A 23,092-nucleotide genomic window follows, 5' to 3' on the forward strand; every position below is an offset into this window, starting at 1 on the left:
GTCATCCGTGTCTGCCTCTGTGTCCCTTCTCTTCCTATGGTGCCTCCCATTGTATAGGATTAGGAGCCCACCCTACTCTAGTGTGAGCTCATCTTATCTAATTGCATCTGCAATGACCCCATTTCCAAAGGAAGTCACGTTCTGAGGTCCAGGAAGGGCAGGAATCTGGGGAGACACTCTTTAATCCAGTATAGGGACCACATGCTGAGGAAAAAGCGGTGGGCTGGGGAGAAGGGTGTGGGCTTGAGAAATGGCGCGAGGCGTCCCCTAGGACTCGACATGGTCCTACCAGTAAGATTCGCAGGATGGAATCCAGGGGCCCTGTGGGCTTCCTCCTAGGGCAAACTGGGAGGAGGCAGCAAACCTTGAAACCAGTGGGGAATGCGGGTCCATTTGTAGCCTCAACACAGGCAGGTTCAGGTGTTCACTCAACAAATCCTTAGTCCCACGATTTCCCCAACCTAGCGTGTCGGGCATTCTGCGCTGTTCCCTAGTATCTCTCTGTTAAGTGTGCAGATGCAGGAAGAGAAAAATGTGAAGTTCTGCCCTGAAGGTGTTTACAGTCGCATTGTAATTCTACTAGAACCTACAGAATATCGTGCCCTCCAATTTTCAGGTGGACATGAAAAGCTATAGGCTTCCAAACGAAGAGAGCTCCCACCTGCATGGATCACGCATGTCTCCTTTTTCTCTCTGGCACATGAATCCTGTGTCTGTGGGAACAAACGCCACATGGCACCAGTAGCTGGGTTTTTGCCTGAGTGACACTGTGCACGAGTGGGAGGGTCTTCTGTGCTTTGGGAAGGCAGCACCCTGTGGCTCTTCCAGGCCTTCCCGTGGCGGCCATTCAGAGGGGGGCCTGGCCTTGCCGAGGGGTATGCGGCGTGTTCTGACGCGGCCCTTTCTCCCTCTCTCTGACCACACGTTCCCATTCTTTCTATGTTGCCTGGTTACAGAGGAAGTTGGCTGACTTCCTGTTTGGCACCCATGTGAACCGAGGGAGAGAATTACTCTAAGAAGGTAGGGTGGTGGGTGGTCAAAAACCTCCAGTAGTTACGGCCCCACAGAGAGAAATGGAGCCTATTTACTGTCGCCCATGAACTGGGATGCTGAGAGTTGAATTTAAGATAATTTTTCTTCCTGTGACTACAGTTCAGCTGGGGTATTCGGATAGAATAACCAGACCATGTTGGGAGCTGACTGAGTTGATTGCTATTTAACTAGCAATTTCAGGGAAAGGTCAAGAAGCCTAGAAGAATATGCTAAGTGTGTTTGCCAAATGTGCACCATTATATTATATTTATTATATTATACTATATGAAATATCATACTTCCTATAGTAGATAATGACATTACTTATTATAGCATAGAACAATATTTATTATAGGGAATACTAAATGCATTGGAAGTATGCTTTTTATCCCCAAAGAGACTACAAACTAGTTAGCCAAGACCAGACAACCCAGAAGGAAGAATTAGGCAGCCACATTAAACAGCGTATAATGAAGGCCATTTAATGAAGGCCATTAAAGGCCATTGAGAATCCAACAAGAGAATGCTGGGAAGCCACACTGCGTTAAGAAACAGGGACTGTGGGTGTACCGGTCTCCTAGGGCCGTGGTGACGCGTGGCCACACATTGGGTGGCCGGAAATGGCAGAGATGCCTCCTCTCCGAGTTCTAGATGTTGGAAGTCTGAAACCAGGGTGTTGGCAGGGCCGCATACTCTGCAGACTCCAGGGAAGACGCTTTCTCGCCCTGCCCCAGTCCTGGTGGTCCCTGTGTGTCTCTCCATGTCATCCATGGCCCTGGATGGACACCAGTCAGGACACCAGTCACTGGGGTCAGGGCTCACTCTAACCCAGTAGGACCTCACCTCAACCAATCACATCTGCCAAGACCCTATGTCCAACTCAGGTCTCGTTCTGAGGTTCCAGTGGACATGAGTAATGGGCAGGGGTGGGTACGGGGTGGGGAGGCATCACTGAATCACATCGTCAGTGCTGTGTGTGGTCAGGTGTTCAGAAAGGGGCCGATGTCAATGACCATGGCCTTGCACGGGGGTCAGCACTAGTGAAAGCCAGGACAGGAAGTCACATCCTCTGGAAAACTCATTCCCCAAAGTGGCCTCTGAGGACATGGTTCCAAGTGAAAGCTAAATGCAAGAAAAAAAAAAACGGAAAAAAGACAGGGCTTTTTGACATCTTACTACCAGACAGACCTGAGGGGCTGTCTCAGGGCTGTTTGTGACATTAAAACGTATTTTCCTGTTTACTCTGTCCGGCACAGCTGGGGACCAGTCTTGCACCTTGGAGCGGCGGCAGGCCCTGTCCCGACTCCACTTTGGGCCCTCGGGCTTGCCCCAGGCTCCCGGAAAAAGGCAGGCCTCTCAGGGAGTGGTTGGCCTGGCCTTGACCTGTGTACCCTGGATCCAGGAGCTCTTTGTGGACTCCGGGGTCCTCCGCCCCCTGGTCCAAGGGCAGAATCAGCAGTTCCCGGCCTCAGGGACTCTCCTCAAAGAAGCCATCCGAATGCTTTTTCCCTCCCGCGAGCAGGCTCATCTGGCCCTTCAGTTCACAAACAACCCGAAGGGACTCCAGCAAAACCTCTTTGGAGGGAAGTTTTTGGTGAATGTTGGTCAGTTTAACTTGTCTGGAGCCCTTGGCACAAGTGGCACCTTTAACTTCAGTCAGTTTTTCCAGCGACTTGGTCTCCCAGGCTTCCAGAACAGGGGAGGGCTTGTTGATCTGGCCACACCCCTCACTGTGCGGTTGGATTTGAGTCCTGCCCTGGAGCCCCCCGGAGCCACTCAGGAGGGCGGTGCTATGAATAAGCCAGTTGTGGGCAGCTTTGGCTTTGAAGTTGACTTACAGGAGAACCAAAACGCCCTGAGATCCCTTGCTGCTCTCCTGGACCTTCCAGAATTCCTCCTCTTCCTGCAACATGCGATTTCTGTGCCAGAAGACATAGCCGAGGATTTAGGCGACGTGGTGGAAATGGTGCTCAGCTCTCAGGGCTGTGAGCAGGTGCCTGGCAGCCTTTTTGTCCCATCCTGCACAGCAGAAGGAAGCTACGAGGACGTCCAGTGTTACGCTGGGGAGTGCTGGTGTGTGGGCTCCCGGGGCAAAGAGCTGCCTGGCTCGAGGGTCAGAGGCGGGCGGCCCAGGTGCCCCACGGAGTGTGAAAAGCAAAGGGCTCAGATGCAGAGCCTCTTGGGCAGCCAGCCCGTGGGGTCCAGCCTGTCCGTGCCTTCTTGTACTAGCCAGGGGTACTTCTTGCCTGTCCAGTGCTTCGACTCCAGGTGCTACTGTGTGGACGCGGAGGGCCAGGCCATCCCCGGAACTCAGAGTGGACCTGGGCAAGCCATGCAATGTGAGTCTGCTAGGTATTCTACCTACTAACTCGGATTCTCTTTGGGGACCCTGACACGAGGCGTCACAGAGAACAAAGCGTTCCGTCACAGCTAGATTTCAAACTTCTGTTCATGGCAAAATGTTCTGGTTAATTTGAAAATTGGTCAGAGAGGTCTCAGTCAGATTAAACATTTTAAGGGGTGAATAGGCAGATGTGTGCGGGCTCTGAGCTTTGGCATGTGCGTGTCTGCCCTGGTGATGACAGTGGGTCTCAGTGGCAGCGCCTGCTCAGTGAGGGGAGGCTCCCCGTGCCGACATGATGGCCTCTGTGGCCGCATAAGGTGTCGGATGGCATTTGGGCCATCAAGAGCTTCCATCTTGTTCTTTGCTTTTAAATGCGCTGACCTGACTCTGCATTCACTGTTCCCCTGCAGGCCCCACACCCTGTCAGTTGCAGGCCGAGCAAGCCTTCCTCCGGGCCGTGCGGGCCCTGGCCTCCAATTCCAGCAAGGCCCCCGCCCTCTCTGATATCTACATCCCCCAGTGCGGTGCCAGCGGGCAGTGGCGCCAGGTGCAATGCGACGGGCCCCTCGAGCAGGCCTTCGAGTGGTACGAACGGTGGAGGGCTCACAGCAACGCTAGCCAGGAGCTGGCTGGTACCGAACTGCTCGTGAAGCTCACGAGCTACCGAGAGGCAGCTTCCAAAAGCTTCCGTCTCTTTCTTCAAAGTCTGTATGAGGCGGGCCAGCAGGGCATCTTCCCGGAGTTGGCAAGATACTCTTCTCTCCAAGATGTCCCGCGGGCAGTGCTGGAAGGGAACCGGACCCAGCCCGCAGGGGGCGTCTTCCTGGAGCCTTACCTCTTCTGGCAGATGCTCAACGGCCAGCTCCGCCGGTACCCGGGGCCCTACTCAGACTTCAGCGCCCCTCTGGCGCACTTTGACCTTCGGACCTGCTGGTGTGTGGATGAAGCTGGTCAGGAGCTGAAAGGAACCCGGACCGAGCCAAGCAAGGTCCCAGCATGTGAGTTAAACCGTGTGAAGAATAGAATTTGTGCTTTAGAAGGAAGGGTGTCTGGTGGCAGGGTACTGAGCGCCAAAGCCGGATGGGAGTTTAGTTGTGGCCAGGTTCATGCCTTCAGTGTATGGCGGAGCGAACCAAATGCATGCCAGCTTGGGCTGCTAAAAACGAATACCATGGGCTGGGGCGCTGATCCCACAGACGTTTGCTCCTCACAGTTCTGGAGGGCGGAAGTCCACGGTCAAGGTGCTGGCAGATTGGGTTCCTGGTGCCAGCCTTGTCCCAGCTTGCAGGGAGCCACCTGCTTTCTGTGCAGCCTCATGGCAGGGAGAGAAAGAGCTCTGGCTTCTTGTCTTTGTGTACCCATCCGCGCGACCTCATCTTAACCTAGTCACCTCCCCAAACTCCCGCCTTCAAATACTATAACACTGGGGGTTGGGGCTTCGACACATGCATTTGGGGGGCACACAAGCATTCACCCATAACACTGAGGGTCATAGAAGGGAAGCCATTTCCCCACGTCTGCGCGGTCAGGGATTGACAAAGCTAATGGAGTTCTGCTTTACATTTTCATGTAATTATTCACACCAGGGCCTCAAATGTTAACTGGATGTCTTCTGGTTACAAAGCGTTCTCTTAGGCCTGGTGACGGCTCTCGGGGGAATATGACCCGGCTCGTACCCTCTATGACTAACGCTTCAGTCTCTCTCGGAAATCGGGTGCTCGGTTTAGTTAACCCGCACCTAGTGCTGTGGTCTTGTTACTTACAAGGACGCCGCTAGGTGCTCGGGACCGCAGGAAGTGCTCCTGCCTTTGCATTGCCTTCGATTTGCTCGAGGGAACTAGATGAAAGGAGAGGTGCCGAACGAGGTCTGCAAGTTCAGGTCTGTGACAATGGACTTGTAAGAAAGCTGCGGTGTATGAGGCATGAACAGATGAGGCAGACGGTGTCACAGTAAAATGCCTCGTTACCAAGTAGACCCCCACCGCAGTTTCAAACCACAAGCAGCCAGATGCGACACGGTTATTATCAGCTCAGACTGCCCCCAGCCAGTGTAGCTAGTACTACAGGTATTACTACAGGTCCATTGAAATCTCTCCGTCCATTCATGGCGATGTTCAGCATTGCCCACCCCTTTCTGGATAATGTTAAAATTAATCAGACAGTTTCAACATTAGCTGGAATTTAGGCTTTAACAGCCAGTGGGTTTTTAGAATGTTCGGTAACAAGAATGTGCAATGGGAGCTGCCATGCCCTGGGCATTTGGAGTGGCCTAGAGACCCCTCTACTGGATCCTCCGTTAAGATTTCAAGTTCCAGGAAGAGGCTAACCTCAAAGTCAACACACAGATGTCGGCTGTTGCAGGGGTTAGATCGGATAGTCTGAGTGAACATGCTTTGGGCAGTGCCTGGTGTTGAACGGACATTCGTGATTACCAATCCTCTTCCGGGGGTCAGTCTTCCATGAATCTCGAGTGAATGAAATTGTGGAGGCAAATCAGAAAAAGCAGTCTGGGTTGTGGAGAGAGAGCTGGTGAGAAGGAAATGGCTGAAGCAGACATGTCTGTGTGCACACACGTGTGTGCATGTGTGTGCACACTTTGAAGGGGTCGGGGAGCCACACGTACTGATGCACCTGTCTGCGTCTGTGGTGTCTTTACACCCCCAGGTCCCGGCTCTTGTGAAGAAGCGAGGCTTCGGGTCCTGCAGTTCATTAAGGAAACAGAAGAGGTGGTCTTGGCTTCCAACAACTCTTGGTTCCCTCTGGGGGAGAGTTTCCTAGCGGCCAAGGGCATCAGGCTGACCAACGAGGAGCTCGCCCTTCCTCCACTCACCCCACCCCAGGAGACCTTCGCAGAGCGGTTTCTGAGTGGGAGCGACTATGCTGTGCGTCTGGCAGCCCAGTCCAGTGAGTGTTGCGCACATCCCGTGGCTCCTCCCATCTCTCGGGGGGGGGGGGGGNGGTTCCCTCTGGGGGAGAGTTTCCTAGCGGCCAAGGGCATCAGGCTGACCAACGAGGAGCTCGCCCTTCCTCCACTCACCCCACCCCGGGAGACCTTCGTAGAGCGGTTTCTGAGTGGGAGCGACTATGCTGTGCGTCTGGCAGCCCAGTCCAGTGAGTGTTGCACACGTCCCGTGGCTCCTCCCATCTCTCGGGGGGGGGGCAGGAGCTGGGGTGGCTGCTCTTCTGTCATCCTCAGGGCTTTGCTGCCTTGGTTTCCCCAGGCCAGTGGGTTCCCGGGGAAGAAAGGCGGAGGCATGCATGGCTCTCCAAGATGCCCCCCAGCGCTCCAGTAGAGCCAGTGGGGGCAAGTCTCCATCTCAGAGGGTGCCTGGAGCCCCCCATGAAGCCACACACACTCATTAACGTGTGAGGGGCTCTGACCCCCAAGGCTCATACTCCCCTTAAAGCCAGTTCCAAAGCTTCCATCCACTTCTAAGAATTTAGGAGCACCCTGAGTGGGGTGGGGACCAAAAGGACCCTCCATACTGAGACATTACTGGTTCGGGGCGCCTCCCACCTGTGAACTCGCCTAGTGTTGATGCCACCTCCAAAAGACCAGCCTGTACCTGTGTGGGGCAGAGAAGCCGCTCAGAGAGCCCACAGTGGGCACTTTCCCACCCCTGGCTGGGCGCTGACCGAGCTAAGTGGGTCTGACTGCCCAGCAGTTTCCTGGGGGCGATGCTATAATGGCTGCTGTGCTTCTTTTCAAAATGCAGAAACAGGTTAAGTCGCAGGCCCAGGCTGAGCCAGCGAGTAGCTAGCACAGCCTGGGCGTGCAGCGTGGTCTGCCCCTGACTCTCTGTGCCCTGCCCAGCCACTGCCCAGCCGAGACCTGTCTTGCCCCATAGCCCCTGTTCGTTCTCCGCTCCGGCCAGGGGCCCCATGCCTCTCCTGGCTCTCTCACCCCATGCCAACTTGAGAGGGACAAAAGATCCCTGTCTCCAAGCCTGCCTGCATTCCCCATCCCTTGTCAGGTGATCTCAGCTGACTTCTCGTCTGGTCTTGGGTGACAGACAGCAAAGCAGTCACCTCTGGCCACCATCTGTGCCAAGACAGATAGTGCCCACTCCCGTGGGCAGCACGCCCTGCTTCCCCGTCCCGAGAGGTCTGCTGTCGTATGGGTGGGTCTGTTCCCTTTGCTCCCTTAATCCCACCTGAGGTGAACGCCTCCCACGTGCCAGCTCTGTGTCCTGCTCCCCCCCGCCCCCTGCCCCCTGTCATCACTTTTGGAGGACAAAGCATTGTGCCTTGTCTTATTCATCCTTATATCCTGGGCCTGGCAGATCGCAGGGGCCCAGCAAATGTTGCTTCGACATCTGTCCTGCCTCTGCCCTGCCCTCTTTCTCTGCTCCTTGGAGGCCTGAGGACTTTCGCTTTGGGCAGGAAACCAGTTGTTTTGCATTGGGTGCACGGACAGGACTGGATGTTTATAAAGGGTGGGATTTTGCCCTGGGAGCTGTGACCACTTTGGTTAGTGGAGGACATGTAGGGAAGGGGACGGGAAGCTGTTGGAGCCACAGAGATTTATTTGTTGAGTGGCAGTGATGGGATTTTCCACTGGAGTCGGGCTGGAGTCGGGCATTTTCCACTGGGAAGGGCTGATTTTCCCAGGACTCCTCAAGACGGGGAGAGGCATCTCTTCTGTTGTAGAGGAGAGGAAGCTTTGAGTGTAGACCTCCAGGTTCCAGAGAGTCCGAAGACTAGAGCCGCAGGACAGGAAGGGACCGAAGTGTCTTTGGCCAACAGAACATGGTAGCAGCGTCCCCGGGTGAGGCGGGTGCAGAGGGAAAGGTCCATAGCTATACCCGGCATGGGCTTGGTGCATAGCTCTTTTGATATAAACACACACTTACCCTGTTAAGACCCACTTCACAGATGGGGAAGCTCAGGCTCAGAGAGGTTGGCAAATTGCTCACGATCACACAGCCAAGAGATACCATGCCAGGAATTGGGCAGAAGCTTGTGGGACTCCTGAGTCCTATCCACAGGGCCCAGTGGGCCCTGGTCTCCTCCAATGGGCTGTGACTGGGGTGTTGGGGTCCTGAGCTTGGTGCGCTCTCTGCTCCTGGAGCCACAAGGCTTATGGCCAAAAGGGGGCGAGGTGGGAGAGCCCCCCGGTGTGAGGTGGCTGTTTCCCTCCCCCTGCTCTCGCGCAGGCACGTCTTTTCTTTCGCTCACCAAGTGTTTCTTGAGTGCCTATGACCAGGCAAACACTACTCCATGTGCAAAATAAACTTGAATCTTTGCACCAAAGGGTTAATAGAGGCTGCCATGGCAGAGACTGGAACAAAATGGCAGACGCGATGTCCAGTGTGTCCCTGGTGGAGGATGCTGTGGGGGGAAGCCAGCAGGACTGGGGGATGTGGGGACCAGGACAGGGCCTGGTGATCAGCTGGGTGACTCTCTGTGAATGGTGGAGCTTCCTCATTGAGCCCGTTCCCTTGCCTTGGGGGAAGTGCCGACCTCTGGGAGCTGATTGAGGAAGAGCACAGACGTGCTTCTGTGTTCTGCATTCGACACCGCCCCCTCCGGGCGGTGAGCCCGCAGGTGAGCCGCTCTCACCCATGAAATGGGGAAGTGCCACCTCTCTCGGGGCGTGGTTGTGAGGGATCAGTTCATCAGAGCAGGAGCTTTGATTGGGCCTGGGCATCGTGCATGTTAAAGGGTTGTGTTTGTCGCTGCCGTTACCTCATTTACTGAAGGCGTGTCATTGACCTGGGTGACTTCATATGGGAGTCACAGCGAGAGGGTGACAAAGACTCCCTCAAACTTCAGCTCACGTTCCAGTTTCGGGGACAGCCTGGTGAGTGCTTGGTCACTGTTCGAGGCGCCACTGTCTCTTTTTGGGTGGAAGCGTTTGTGTCACCTCTGCGTGCAGGTGCAGGGATGCGCGTGGCTCTTCTCGGTGGCAGAGCCCATGCTGTGGAGCCGTCCTGGTCAGGGGCTCGCATCTGCTCTTGTCTCCGACTGCAGCCTTCGACTTCTATCAGAACCTCCGCCTCTCCCTGGGGGACTCCTCTCCAGTGTCCCTTCCTCGGCCTAGCACTTACGTGCCCCGGTGCGACGCCTCTGGAGGCTGGGAGCCTGTGCAGTGCCACACCGGGACTGGTGAGGGAGATGGGCACCCGTGGGAGGCTGGGGGTGCACCCCCTCTTCATTTAGTGGAAAGGTCCCTGCACTAGGGCGAGCGAGCCGGACTTCAGGGCTCTCTTTGGTAGCTGGTGGCGAATCCCTTAGTTTCTCTGGCCTCTGGGTGACTCACCTGTACAAGGGGAGCAGTGACCTTCTACCAGCCTGAAGGTCAAGTGGATGATTGCTGGGGGGCTTAGGGTGCTAAGGCCTGTGACTGTGAGCAATGTCGGCCAGGGGAACGGGTAGGGGATTGTTCCGGCCCTGCTAGGAATGAAAAGATGGATAGTGGTTTGTGGGATACCAGGGGATGAGCCCTGTACACGTCCTGAACTCTGGCTGTGGCTCTTTTCTAGGGTACTGCTGGTGTGTGGATGGGAAGGGACAGTACGTCCCTGCCTCGCTGACGGCCCACTCCCCTGAGGCCCCGCAGTGTAAGTGATACAGACCCCCGCCCCGACCCCACTCCCCTGCCCAGGCCTGGTAGAGGGCACTCAGGGCTGGTGGTGCCCGCTGTTGTTACCCAACTGGTGGAGGCTCCGTGGGCCCGCCGCTGTGTGCAGCCAGACCATGCTTTCCCAAGTCCCCAGGCCTGGAAGACCCCTCACAGACCTTGGCCCTTCCTAGTTTCCTGGGTGGGGGGAGAGAGCAGGGGGAGGCGAAGGGCCCTGGGCTTCCCTGCAGACCTGCTTCCTGGGCAGTTCCAGCCCCTTCTGTGGTTCCATCCACCAGCTCACCTCTGTTCTACAGCAGAGCCTCTCCCTGGTGTCCGACCCAGGAAATCAGCCGCCCACTTTGCATCTCACAGGTGATGCACTCACACAGATCGCTGTCCTGAACCTCAGCCCGCTTCTTCCATGAGGTTCCAGCGCTCCGTGAGGGTCCCTCCACCCACCCAGAGGCACGGCTCGGATGCTCAGCCAGCCTGGCTCTCCGCTCTGCCCTGGACCTACCCTAGGCTGCTAAGAGCATCTCTCTCTCTCTCTTCCGTAGGCCCCACCACCTGTGAGAGATCCCGAGCTAATGCGCTGCTTTCTGGTTGGAAACAGGCTGGATCCCAAGGAGACCCTTCACCAGGAGACCTGTTCATCCCAACCTGCCTGGAGGTAAGGCCCTGGAGGCCCAGGCAGGCTGCGGAGGGAGCCAGAACTTGCTTCTGCGGGGCAAGGATGAATTTTCTAGTCTTCAGTAAATTTGTTTTTGTTAAAAACTCACACGGACCAGGTGTGAATTTTTGTCTTAGTCCTGGCAGAGTCTGTCGAGTGACCTCGGACAATTTACTCACCTTCTCTGCGCGTCAGTTTTTTGGACATCATGTGATCAGACCACATTTTCACCCTGCCTGGTGCTGGGATTGTTTTGAGGGCCCAAGGAAGTACCGGTCGTGAAGAGTCTTTGAAAAATCATTTACACATGTGCGTGCTTTCTCTAAAGTCACCTTGGCAGAGTCGAATACACATTATATCCCATTTTCTCAACCTCCATGGGAGACGTCACTCCATGGCCCTCCCCAGCGCCCTGGGTGACTGTAATAATTCAGGGCAGCCGTGGGTTTGGGGAGAGAAAGCTCCTAGAGAAAGGAATCCTGCTGGACTCCGAACCACTGATGTGCTGAGTGAAGCCCCTGGGCCTGTTTCCTGGCCCATAACCAGTCTGGTAGGAGCAGTACCACCTGCTCTGCCCAGCCCCCAGGGGCTTTATGGAAGCCAGGTGAGGGCCCTAGAATGGGGTACCCGGGGCCCTGCATCATGGGGTTGTTCCGCCGTCAGTGCCGGTGATGGGCAGAGAGGGTCCGGATTAGAGTCGTACCTCCCCCACACAGCCTCTTGCCGTGTGCAGGAGTTTTGGAAGGAATATTCTGTCACTGGTAGTTTTGGAAGGGACATTCTTGCCATCTGCTCACTGGCCTGGGGGCAGCACCAGCACCTTCCCCAGGGTGACGCAACCTCGGCTTTGTCCCAGACAGGAGAGTTTGCCAGGCTGCAGGCGACGGAGGCTGGTGTCTGGTGTGTGGACCAGGCCTCGGGGGAGGGCGCCGTGCCCAGCACAAATGGCAGTGCCCAGTGTGAGTAGTCGCCCCTCTCCCTGTGCCCCTGGCTCCTCCCGTGCACCGGGTCTGGGTGTGATGTCCCAGGAGCTGGCTGCCTGTCCCAGCTCTGCCACTTCCAGAGCCGTGGCAGCTTCTGCCCTCACTGTGCCTCAGTTTCCTCATCTGTAGAACAGGTGCAATGTTTCCCAGCCTCAGTGGGCTCTTGGGAGAAATGCACACGGCAGAGAGCCGGGAAGTGCTTTGTAACCCAGAAGCACAAGCCAGTGCTGGCCCCAATTAAGATGGGCACTCGTGCCTTTGCGGGGTGACCAGATGAGCAGCACTGGTGACACAGAAGGCCCCTGCCAAGTCCTTCGGCTCCAAGCCTGGCCCTGCAGCCTGGTTTACACGGTGCGGTCCAGATGCTGTCCCTCAAGTGCAAATGTGCTGATGTCTGTCCTCTGCCTGAGAGCCAGCCACATGCCCTGTGGTCCTGAGGGCCAGGCCCGCGCTGCTCACCACCTACCCTGAGCACGTGGTTCCTGTATGTCTTGCCTCCCCTCCTCTCACCGTTCGGGATCCGGGGGTAATAAGCTCTAGTCGGGCTTTTTAAGAGGGCAACACTCTTCCTCCTAGGCCTTCCTGTATTGTGGTTCTGCCCCCTGCAATATTCCCACCCCTCTCCACCCTCCCCGGCTGATTCCAAGTCCCTGCAGGCCTCTTGTCCTGAGTTCGGGGCCTTCCTATGGGCCCTTAAATTGCCCTTGTTGTTCTTACCACTCCAAACTATAATTGCTCGCTTATTTGTTTTTATATATATTTTTTAATGAGAGTTTATTTGTGCTGAGCTGATGACGTGTGTTGGGAAGCAAGATCTCAAATGCTTTCAGTTGCTCACATGTGAAATCTCCCTGCATATTCTGAGCTCCTTGAGGGCAGGCTGTGCGTGTGTGTGTGTGTGTGTTTGTGTGTGTGTGGTGGGGGGCACAGCAGAGTGAGGCCTAGCCTTTGCCCTGCCTGAGGTCAGCACCCCAGCAAGAAGCAGCGCAGCCCCAGGAGGACCCTGCATGCAGGTGGTGGTGGGTGGTGCCTGTGGGTGGTGGGGGCTCTGGGGCCTCAGTGGGCAAAGACTCCATCAGGCTTGTCTTTGTGTCCAGGCCTGGGCCTCTGTGAATCACTCCAGACCGGCGTCCTCTCCAGGCGAGCTGGCCCAGGCGACACCCTGGCCTGTGGGGCAGAGGACAGAGGCCTTTACCCCGTGCAGTGTGACCCAGCCCAGGGCAGCTGCTGGTGTGTCCGGGGCAGCGGAGAGGAAGTGCCCGGGACCCGCGTGGCTGGGAGCCAGCCAGCCTGTGAGAGTAAGCCATGGCCCTGCTCATCGATTCCTTCGTTCAGGCTGGGGGTGTGGGCTGTGGAGGGGCGGGAGGGACTCCAGAGGGGCAGGGCAGTGGGGCAGGGCGATGGGGTGAGCACGAGGACGGGGTTGCCACTGATTCCCATGAGGTTGAAACTGGTGTCCACTTCCTACAAGAGCTCAGCCCTGGAGCTGAGACTGGGGAGAGGTCCTGTGGGGATCCTCCAGGCTGGCACCCAGGAAGCGCAGGCTGGTTGGCCAGGGGCTTCCAGGTCCTGGTCTCCCAATGTCAAGGGGGGAAAAGGGGCCCGAGAGCACATTCTCGGTGGGGAGGCATCCGTGTCAGCCTGGGCCACGGGAATTTGGGCAGGTGTTGACTTGTTTATTTTTATTTCTAGTTTAAAAACTATTTGGATATCAAGTATTAAACTATGTCATAGGAGTATGTATTAGAATATTGAAATAGATTATTATGTGTTCAAATCTATTATTTAATGATCAGTTACTGGCCTTTCTCTTGTCTACTCAAGTCACAGGGCATTACAATCATTTTAAAATTCACCTGAGCAAGCAGGGCAGACTCCGAATCTCCTTTCAGGACCATAAATAAAGACATTGCAGCGGGTTTCCCACAGATCGGGGTGTTGGGTCTGGCGGCGTTGACAGCTGCTGCGCCAAGTGATTCTGGTTCCAATGGAAGCAGTGTTCGTCTGTGGTTCTTGTGCTCAGCATCACTTTTAAGTTTTGCCATCTCGGAGCGACCTTTTGGAACTGCAGAGACGTTTGATTAAGTCTGGTGATTTTTATGTGGAAAGAGGATCTCCTGTATTCATGAACTTGTGTTTGTATTTGTAAAGACAAAATGGGAGTCTTCGTGGGGGTGCTTTCCCCTCCAGTCCGCCCGCCTCACGCCCCCAACCTGTGATGGGCCCACAGTCTCACGGCCCAGCTTTTCTCCCGAGCCCTGCTTCGCCCCCTTCTGTGAGGGGCCGCGGTCAGGGAAGGACCCTGTCATGCACACCTCTGTGCCCTCGGCAGCTGCCACCATGCAGGGCACACAGTGGGTGTTTATGAGAGGGACTCCTGCTGTGTGCTTCTGAGGGAAGTGGTACCAGTCCCAGGATGGAAACAGTCCATTTCTTAATTCCCAGGGCCCCGGGGAGCAGACCGCTGTGTCTCCTCCAGTAGCAGGCCTGGGAACGCAGCTCTTTCAGGGGCTGGGAAGTCCCTACGTGGCGGTCCTGTAGGGTGCCGTGATCATAGCTCACATGTGCAGAGATTCACCTGCTAACAGGTGCTTTTCCCATCCCTGATCCCGAGCAGGTAGGTGGATAGGACAGTCCCACAGTTTTACAGATGGCAGACCTGAGGCTCGAAGGTTCACGTGCATGTCCCAAGGCACTCACATAGCAAGTGGAGCAGCCAACATTAACACGAGCCTCCCCAAGGCTCCTCCTCCTGGCCTCCTGCCGAGTGAGGTGGAGACAGCTCAGAGGTGGGAGCCAGCCAGACAGACTGGATGTCAGCTCTTCTCTTCCCTGCTGGGTGGCCTCGGGTGAGTCCCTTAGCCTCTCTGGATCCCAGTTCCCCATTCTGTGAAATGGGCATGCGGGGTCATAGTGATTTCTTAGAGTCACCATTAGGGTGAACTCAAACAGTCTCTGTGAACTGTGCAGCCCGGTGGTGCCGTGCACAGCCTCTGGGGTCACCCGCGGCTCTCCGATTGCTGCTGTGGGCCGTGGGGCAGAGGAGGTAGCCTCCCGTGTTTCAGCACCCACGTCTGTGGGACAAGGGGTCTCCTCCAAGGGCAACTACGCAAACACCCGCATCCTAAAATTGTCACTGTGGGCAACAGTGCATGCTCCTTTTGTTGTTAATAACAGTGACGACAACTGACATTTGTCGGGTATTTATTATGTTCCAGCAACTCTTCTAAGTTCCCTGCATGCCTTAATTAATTTTGAGTCACTCCATCCTTAGGTAGGCATTCTCACTATCCTCACCATTTTCAGGGTGAGGAAACTGAGTCACAGAGAAGTTAAGTAACTTGCTCTAGGACTCTCAACTGGTACATGACTGAGCCAGGATTCAAAGCCTGGCAGACTGGCCGCAGGGCCCACGGCCGACTCTGTGTAAGAACCAACTCAGCCCCCTGCAAATCACGATGCAAACTCTTGGCCAGAGGCTATCGTTCTTATTAGAAAGAAGTCAAGGCTGCACCTTGGAGTTCAAACTGAGTCACTGTCCATCTTTGAGGCCCCCGAGTCCCCATGATCACGTGTGAATTGCAGATCACAGGCCCAGACATAAACAGGCAGGGAGGCTGTGCCCCAGAGTCAGATAATTAACTGAATCTCTGGTCCGGTGCGACATCATCCCACTGAGTGTGTCTGCTCTTTAATTTACTCACTCACCTGCCTGTTTCACCCACGTTCATGGTCTGCGTTGTGCTGCGGTCTGGGTGAGCAGAGGAAAGCCACCCTCTGTTCCTCGTGGCTCTGTCCCGTGGGGAGACGGTGGGCAGTGATTGGACTCTTTGACTCGTTGACAACGTGGAGAAAGATGCCGGCTGCCGAAGAGCTTGGAGAAAGGAGCCCTAGGAAGGCCTAGGAGAACCACGGAAGGTGTTAGAAAGCTGGGGGTGTCGGGCTGATAACTCAGGGTCCACAGAGTGTCCTCTAGGCAGATGAGCAGGCAGAGGGAGGTGCATGAGGTGTGCGGCGAAGAGCCATTCAGGGAAAGACAGCCATTCCTGGGGGCAGAGGGGAGTGGGGAGAGAAGGCCAGGTTAGCAGGCACCCGGGGCACGGAGGGTTGACGTCCAGCTTGGCTACAATTCCTCTGTCGGGAATGGGGGCCGGATTGGATGAGGAAGCTACCCAAGGGTCCAAAGACAAGGCGAAGGGAGTGCAGTGGAGATGCAGAGAAGTTGAGAACCGGGCAGCCACAGCCTTCACTGGCCCCTGGGCAGAGGAGAGGGGACTGTCCAAGAGGGCTGCCATGTTTTTGTCCTGGGATAGCTGGGTGGTGGGCGGGGCTGTGCGTGCGTTGAGTGCCAGGTACTGAAGCAAGGACAGGTGTGTGTGGGGGGGGGGGCGGGGGGCAGCAGTGAGTTATGACATGTTGGCCTTGAGGTGGAGAGGACTGGTTGGTGATTGGATTCGAGATGAGAAGAAGCTCGAGAGGTCTGAGCTGGAGATGAAGATCTGAGAGTCACCCTCGATGCAGGGTCTTTTGAAGCTGAGTGACAACGGGCTCCTCCAAGAAGGGGGCAGGGAGGGAGGGAGCAGGCCCAGGCCAGGTTCCGAGGAGCCCTGCATATCTGTGGGTAGGGAAGAGGAGGAGAGAGGCAGGGGTGCTCAGCTGCCTGCACTGGGCAGAGACCCACAGCTGGCCCTCTTTCCTTCCTCCAGGCCCGCAGTGCCCACTGCCATTCAATGCATCAGATGTGGCTGATGGAGTGATCCTGTGTGAGAGAGCCTCCAGCCCAGAGGGCACTGCCATCCAGCTGTGCCAGCTGCTGTGCCGCCGGGGCTCCCAGAGTGTGTTCCCAGCTGGGCCGCTGGTGTGCAGCCCTGAGAGGAGACGCTGGCTGTCCCAGCCGCCTCATCCCCGGGCCTGCCAGCGTGAGTGGCCTTGCATTTTCCACACCGGTATAGCCTTTCCATGTGCACCGGGTGGCCTCCGGGGCAGGAGAGAGGGCCTGGGGAGCATTTCTAGAAGGAGCCGGTGTGCTTCACAGACCCCTTTGTGGCTTCTCTGGAGCTACCTGCTCCTTGGAGAGCTGCCATCATTTCAGGCGCCGCTGGGGTGTCTGGGATAGAGGACTGTGTTCACAGGCAGGGGCTCCAGTGGCCATGTCGGTTATTCTGGTGTTGACAAGCTCCAAGCTGCTTGTCTGGCATCTGAGTGAGACTCTTCCACACAAGCCGCTCCCTCCCCCAGGTGCACCTGGAACTCCGGGGCTAGTGCCAGGCAGAGCTGTGGGCCTGCGCCCTGTTTGAATGTCAGCAGGGCTCTTGCCCTGCCCGGCCACGAGCACACGTCCACGTGCACTGGCTGGGAGGCAGCCCTGGGCTCCCGACTGTGTCTGCCTGGGCAAAGGCTGGCATCGTTACTGAGCCAGGCAAGGCAGGGGCGGGCGCGGGGACTGGCTCACGGCTGAGTGGCTGGCAGAGTGTCAAAGGACAGTGTTTGTTGCAAAGCATTCTGGGATAGAGAAGGCTATCCAGAAAAAGTCCAAGTGTGATGTGCACAAATAAAGTGGATTGTCACCCTGACTATGACAAAATGGCCTGAGCTGAAATCCAGAGCAGGCTGGTCACAAGTGGATTAAGAGCAAGGGACTTGGGAGGAGAGAGGTGTGGGTCTCAAACTCCGAAAGCCGAGCACAGGTCTGCTCTGTACAGGGGTGCAGGGTGCACTGAACAACCTTGGGCATGCCTTTCCTACGGGCTGTGGTGTCTGCTCTTAACTGGCAAAACCACACGGCGCTGCCCTGCTGGAATGCAAGATAGTATGGAAGCTTTTCCAAGAAGAATACTAGGGCCCCCAATGTGGAAAGCAGCCTGGTTGGAGACTGAGGCAGGCTGTGCTGGCTTGTGAGTGCTGAGAAATTCCAGAACCAGCTGTCAGGCTAGGAAGTACTTAGGCTCTGAGGATGACAATGCAACATGGCAGTGCTTGTGTGTTCCAAACTGAATGAAGGAGGGTCATTTTTGCAGGGGTAAAAAGACCAAAGAAGGAACAGCAAAGGGTCCCACAGGGCTGTCCCCTGCGCCTGCTGACCTCTGACACTCCTGCAGGGCTGCAGCTGTGGCAGGCCCTGCAGACCCAAGCACAGTTCCAGCTCCGGCTCCCGCTGGGCAAGGTGTGCAGTGCGGACTATGCGGGCCTGCTGTTGGCGTTCCAGGTCTTCATCCTAGATGAGCTCACCGCCCGAGGCTTCTGCCAGATCCAGGTAGGTGCCCGGCCTTCCCCACCTCGGGCACTGGGCCTCAGCTCAGGGGTGTGGTCTTAGGAACCCTCAGTGCTCAAACAAACCTAGAGTTTGACACCCACTCATTTCACCAGTGGACAAACTGAGGCCCGGGATGAGAAAGCAGCTCGGCCAAGGCCAACTGTGCAGTGGCAGAGGCGGAGTCTGAATCTATCTCATTCCCGGCCACTCTCGCTACATGAAGATGTCAGACTAGATGTGTGCTAAGCACTTCTCGTGTGCCAGGCACTGTGCATCCCTTGCCATGGATGGGTTCATGCAGGCTTCAGAGTGACCCTGTTATTGCTGCTTTGTGGATCGGGGGGAGTGAAGATGAAGGGGTTAAGTGATTGCCTGGGGGCACAGGGCTGGGAAATGGCAGAGCTGTGACGCCACGGAGTGCAGCCGCTGCCCGTGGAGAAAGAGCCTAGGAATGCAGGACAGGGCGGTAGAGGTGCCGCGGCCCACTCCCTGTGCCACCGGGACAGACGTGCTTCTTGGCAGACCCGTGAGAAGGCATTCGGGGTCCTCCCTGCTTGGAGGTTGGTGCACGCCAGCTGGAAGGACGTGAAACCATAAACAATGCACGTCAGGCTTTTCGCCGTGTAACAGGCACGGGTGGTTTGAAGCCGCCGGGATTCACAGAGTGAGTCTTCAAAAGTCACTCAACTCAGTAATTCCTTGTTCTGCTCACAGTTTGCTAATTCATCGGAGCAACTCGTGTTTAGCACCCAGTGCTAAGAATTTTGCAGAAAACGCATTTTCACACAAGCAGGCCAGAGAGTGTTGATTCTAAAACAAACAGAAACAGACATTGTCCCCTTTGCCCCAAAGAAGTGCACCTGGCACCAATCCCAGCGCTCCCTCCCGTTGCTCACTGAGCCCAGCGTGGGGGGTGGGGCTGTACTTGCCTTAGCTCTCATTAGTCCAGTGCACCGTTCAGCGGGTGCCACCGCCCTCCGTGGTGGTGGCTGTAGAGACTGTCGCCCAAGATCGCACATTGCTCTGTACGTCCAGGTCCGTCCAGGCTCTTTCATACGGGATTGGAAGCAGAAGGATTTGGGACACATCAGGGAGGCAGGGCTGCCCGGATGGCTTACTTAGTAGACACTGCACTGTGGGGAAAGGGGACGTCAGGGGGAGTAAGGTTTGGGCTCGAGGGCTGGGTGTAGACACGGTGCAGCCATTTAGTGAAATGAAATAAAACCTCGCACAGCAAGGGGTGAAATATCCCAGAATCCCCAGACCTGAGAGAGGAGCCCTCTGAAGACAGATGGGTGAGAAGGCAGTCAGGGCAGCGGCCTGGTGGCGGGGGCTTCCAGGAACAGGTGTCTGGGTGTGACAGTGAGAGAGAGGGCCTCTTGGGTCAGGGGCAGGTGTTATTCAGAGGTCAGAGATGATACACAGGCTTTCAAGTCGGATGGATCTGGTTCAGAGTCTGGTTCTCCCACTTCCTTCCTGCTTGACCTGGGCCTTGAGTGGTCTTGCTAACCATCACGTCAGCCATCTGTGCAGTGAGGCCAAGAGGACCTAGCCTGGAGGGTCGGATTAAGTGCTATACTATGGGCAGCTGAAGCTCTTGCTTGGTACACTCTGCTGAGAGGTTGAGGTCACAGGTTCTGGGTTAGCAGGAGTTTGAATCCCAGCTTTACTGTTTGTTCGCTGTGTGACTGTTGGCAGTTCCTCATCTGTAGTGGGCAGTGATGATAATCCTGACGCCACAGATCGTTTTAGAGACTAAACTAGCTCATGTGTTTAAAGCACTCTGCACAAGGTCTGACTGACGGGGAATGCTCAGGCATGGAACCCGCTGCCAGGCTGGCATCAGCCGTTTCCCATCCAGGGACAACAGTATGAACATCACCTTCATCCTGGGTGTTGTGTGGCATGTGGCGCGTACTACAGCGTGGTGCCAGTCTGTGCGTGGCGCGCCATACCGATGATGTCCTGAAGTACAGGCTGCCCCCCAGAGTCGTCCCCAGGAGCTCAGAGTGCTCCCGGGGTGAGCTGGTGTGGCACTCCGGGCCCATCGCCACCCACCCATCCTGAGAGAGCCTTGGGGTGACAGACACTCAGGGGGCACCGGAGGCGTCGGCACCCAGGTTGGGAGGAGAAGCCAGGCTGGGTGGCCACAGCAGAGGAGCCCGTGGGCACTACGGTGTGTGAGGAGGAAGGGCTGTGTCCCTCCTGCTGGGTGTACCTGTTGTGAGGACGTTTGCCCAGTCGGCTGACATCGTTTCACTCTTGAAATATGGTACCATGGATTAGGAGCTTCCAGGCTCTTGAAGCACAGGACACTCAGTTCTCACTCTACTTACCTCTGTAAGCTGTGTGACCAAGGCAGGTTATTCACCTTCTCTGAGCCTGGTGTTTCTCAGGTTGGGTAAAAGGGGTTAATAATGCTTCATGCCCTGAGGGGGTCGCAGGGAGGACTAAAGGAAGTACCGGTTGGTTGATAGACTGGCCCCCATGCGGAGGGCAAGGAGAGAGGAAGAGAGTGAGACTGCTCCAGGTTGGTAGGTGACAGCACCCATAAGCAGGGGACTCACGTGCCTGGCTTGTCTGGGGCGGCGGCAAGATGAGTAGGTCTCCATACCGCCCGCCAGAGTCTTCAAAGTTCATGCAGAGACCTTCATGGGGTTCAGTCTCGTCCACCTCAAGGCTGCATCCTTGAAACAGCCTCCCCTGTGGGGACGGTGGGCAGAGCGCGTGTCCTGAGTATGGGGGAGGAGTGAGGAGCCTCTGATGGCCTGGGTGCAGCCGGCAGGTCGCCCCGCAGTCGCGCCCTCTCGATGACCTCCTCCAGCAGCAGCATGAACGGAGTCCGGATCTGCTGTGGGATCAGGAAAGCCGGCCCCCTCCCGTGTTCCTGAACTGCAGGCGTCTGTCTCTGTAGGTGCCGACTTTTGGGACCCCCGTTTCCATTCCCGTCTGCGATGACTCCACAGTGCAGGTGGAGTGTCTGACCAGGGAGCGTTTAGGAGTGAACGTCACGTGGAAATTGCGATTGGAGGATATCCCACCAGCCTCTCTGCCTGATCTGCATGACGTTGGTACGTGTCCTGCATTGCTGCCCTACACCAGCTATGTCAGGTCCCCGAGTCTAGTTTTCTCTTCGGGCAGGTGGGGCTGGTGAAGGCATGATGCCTTCCTGTGAGCATCTGCTCTTACTCACCTGGCCTGCAGGGGGAGCAAAGTATGGGACAGTCTGCAAAAACCAGTATATTTCTGGTGGACAGTTCACTAGAGTTAAATCATGTCACCTGATTGTGTTTCTGTGAACGTCTTCTAATTCCCCTCCTGATTTTCTGGGCACAGAGAGGGTTGTAGGTGTGGAGGAAGGGTGGGAGGGAGAGAATGGTGGGGAAGAGTCTCTGCCGGTCATTGTCCACGTCCCGCCCACATTGGGTGGTGAATCCTCTGCGACCACTCTCACTGCTGACCCTGCTGTCCAAGCAGGGCAGCTGTAATACGGGTGGACTGAGGGAGGAGAAAGGTCTGTGGAGAAACCTGGTGGAGTTTGTGGTACCCGAGGGTCGGACTGGCCGAGGCTCACCTTTGTCCTGTGAGGGGAGCTTCTGGAAGAGGTGGCCAGGGGATCACCGGAGGGGCAATTGCATCCGCTGCCCTCACCCCCTAGCATGAGGAATTAAAGGTTCCCTTGTCTTCCTCTACAAAGAGCCTGGGTAACTTGGGTGGGGTTCGTTTGGAGCTTCAAAAGGCAGAGAGGTGTTGCCTCCTAGTGTCAGGCCTCGCTGGCTTTACGACAGCCTGCTGTGGACACTCCTCCATGCTGGGGCTCATGCTCCCTCTTCCTGGGAAGCCCCTGCCGTGAGGCAGCAGGAGGCTGGCTCAGCAAACATGGAAGTGGAAGGCTCTGTCCTCTCCTGCAGGCTCTGTCCTCTCCTGGGGTGGCCCCGTCATGTGGTCTCCTTCATCACCATTGGCAATGGCAAGAGGGGCGATTCCATCTTGCAGCTGGGGGAAGGAGGCTCAGAGATGGTGCACCTTAGATTAGTGACTGAAGTCGTGATGTCCCCTGCCAGCAGGGGTCACGTGGCACATGCGGGTTGGAGGGCTAGTTGGTCTTCTGACTCTGTGTGACGTCGTGCCAGTCGTCCTTTTCTGTGGGCCTCAGTTTCCCCTTCTGTGCAGTGGTGCACTGGATGATACCTGTGTCTCCTTTCGGTGTGCGTGCTCCGGGTGGCTCTGTCCCCGATCCTCCTGACCCCCGCAGAGGACAGTGGGATGACACTGCTGTCCACCCTGTGTCTTTCAGAGGAAGCCTTAGTGGGCAAGGCTCTGGCTGGGCGCTTCGCAGATCTGATCCAAAGTGGGATGTTCCAGCTCCATCTGGATTCCAAGCCGTTCCCCGCAGACACCTCCGTTCGCTTCCTCCGAGGGGACGGCTTTGGCACCTTTCCCAGGGCACAATATGGGTGCTTGGAAGGATTCCACCTCCTCTCAGCTGCCAGCAATGCCACTCAGGACCCACTGGGGTGCGGTAGGTCTACCCCCCTCCCTGGACTGCTGTTACTGAGCCGTGTGGGGCCGTGGGAAAGGCCACCAGGGCTCCCAGAGCGTGGGCAGACAGAGTGGAGGATTGTGTATGTGTGAAAGTTGTTCAGTCCTCCGCCACGCGTGGGCAGGTCATCACCACCCCGAAGGTAGCAGCTGAAATGAGAGGCGCAGATGGCGGGACAGAAGGGAGAACCCGATGACTGAAGTTATCCTTTTCTCTTGGTTCTTGATAAGCCTGGACCCCGGGGTCTGGGGTGCACTGTCTTTGTGACAAAGGCCAGGGCCTACCCCATGTGCTCCATGAGATTTCTTAGCCTGGTTGTGGCAACGGGTTGCTCGCCACCGCCCCCCCCTCCAGAGGGCCATCAATGAGCCCTGAACTTGACCGCTCAGGGGACTGCTCCTGGTGGAGGTTGACGAGGGTTGTCCTTGGCCTTGCACGTCAGTAGCCTTGGAAGCTGTCTTCACTAGAATGCAGCTGCAAATTCCTTGAATGGGAGATGTGTGAATTTCCTGTTGCTACCACTTCAAACTACCACAAACTTAGTGGCTTCAAATAACGCATTCAGGATTTTAGAGTCCTGCAGGTTTGAACTCTGACCTCGGTCTCACTGGGCTGATAGCAAGGTGTCATCTGGGCGGCCCTCCTCCTGGAAGCCCTAGGCCGCCCTTGACTTTTTCACCTTCAAGATGTTGCCCACATGTC

The 23,092-nt window shown here is 56.4% G+C and overlaps 1 protein-coding gene across 1 annotated transcript in view; it reads left to right on the plus strand.

Moving 5' to 3' along the window:
- The window catches only part of TG (thyroglobulin), a 202,785-nt gene that overhangs the window by 12,592 nt on the left and 167,101 nt on the right, over positions 1-23,092 (plus strand). Inside the window, exons 9-20 of the mRNA XM_037048581.1 lie at positions 2,289-3,371; positions 3,787-4,374; positions 6,041-6,280; positions 9,350-9,484; positions 9,862-9,939; positions 10,499-10,611; positions 11,468-11,570; positions 12,692-12,892; positions 16,301-16,513; positions 17,693-17,847; positions 20,762-20,918; positions 22,145-22,369. Of these exons, the coding sequence (XP_036904476.1) occupies positions 2,289-3,371; positions 3,787-4,374; positions 6,041-6,280; positions 9,350-9,484; positions 9,862-9,939; positions 10,499-10,611; positions 11,468-11,570; positions 12,692-12,892; positions 16,301-16,513; positions 17,693-17,847; positions 20,762-20,918; positions 22,145-22,369 (3,291 nt within the window). The remainder of the gene's footprint in view (positions 1-2,288; positions 3,372-3,786; positions 4,375-6,040; positions 6,281-9,349; positions 9,485-9,861; positions 9,940-10,498; positions 10,612-11,467; positions 11,571-12,691; positions 12,893-16,300; positions 16,514-17,692; positions 17,848-20,761; positions 20,919-22,144; positions 22,370-23,092) is intronic.

This window comes from Sturnira hondurensis, unplaced genomic scaffold, assembly GCF_014824575.4.
Source record: "Sturnira hondurensis isolate 20B ecotype Veracruz unplaced genomic scaffold, ASM1482457v3 Scaffold0006413, whole genome shotgun sequence".
NCBI classification, from domain to species: Eukaryota; Metazoa; Chordata; class Mammalia; order Chiroptera; family Phyllostomidae; genus Sturnira; species Sturnira hondurensis.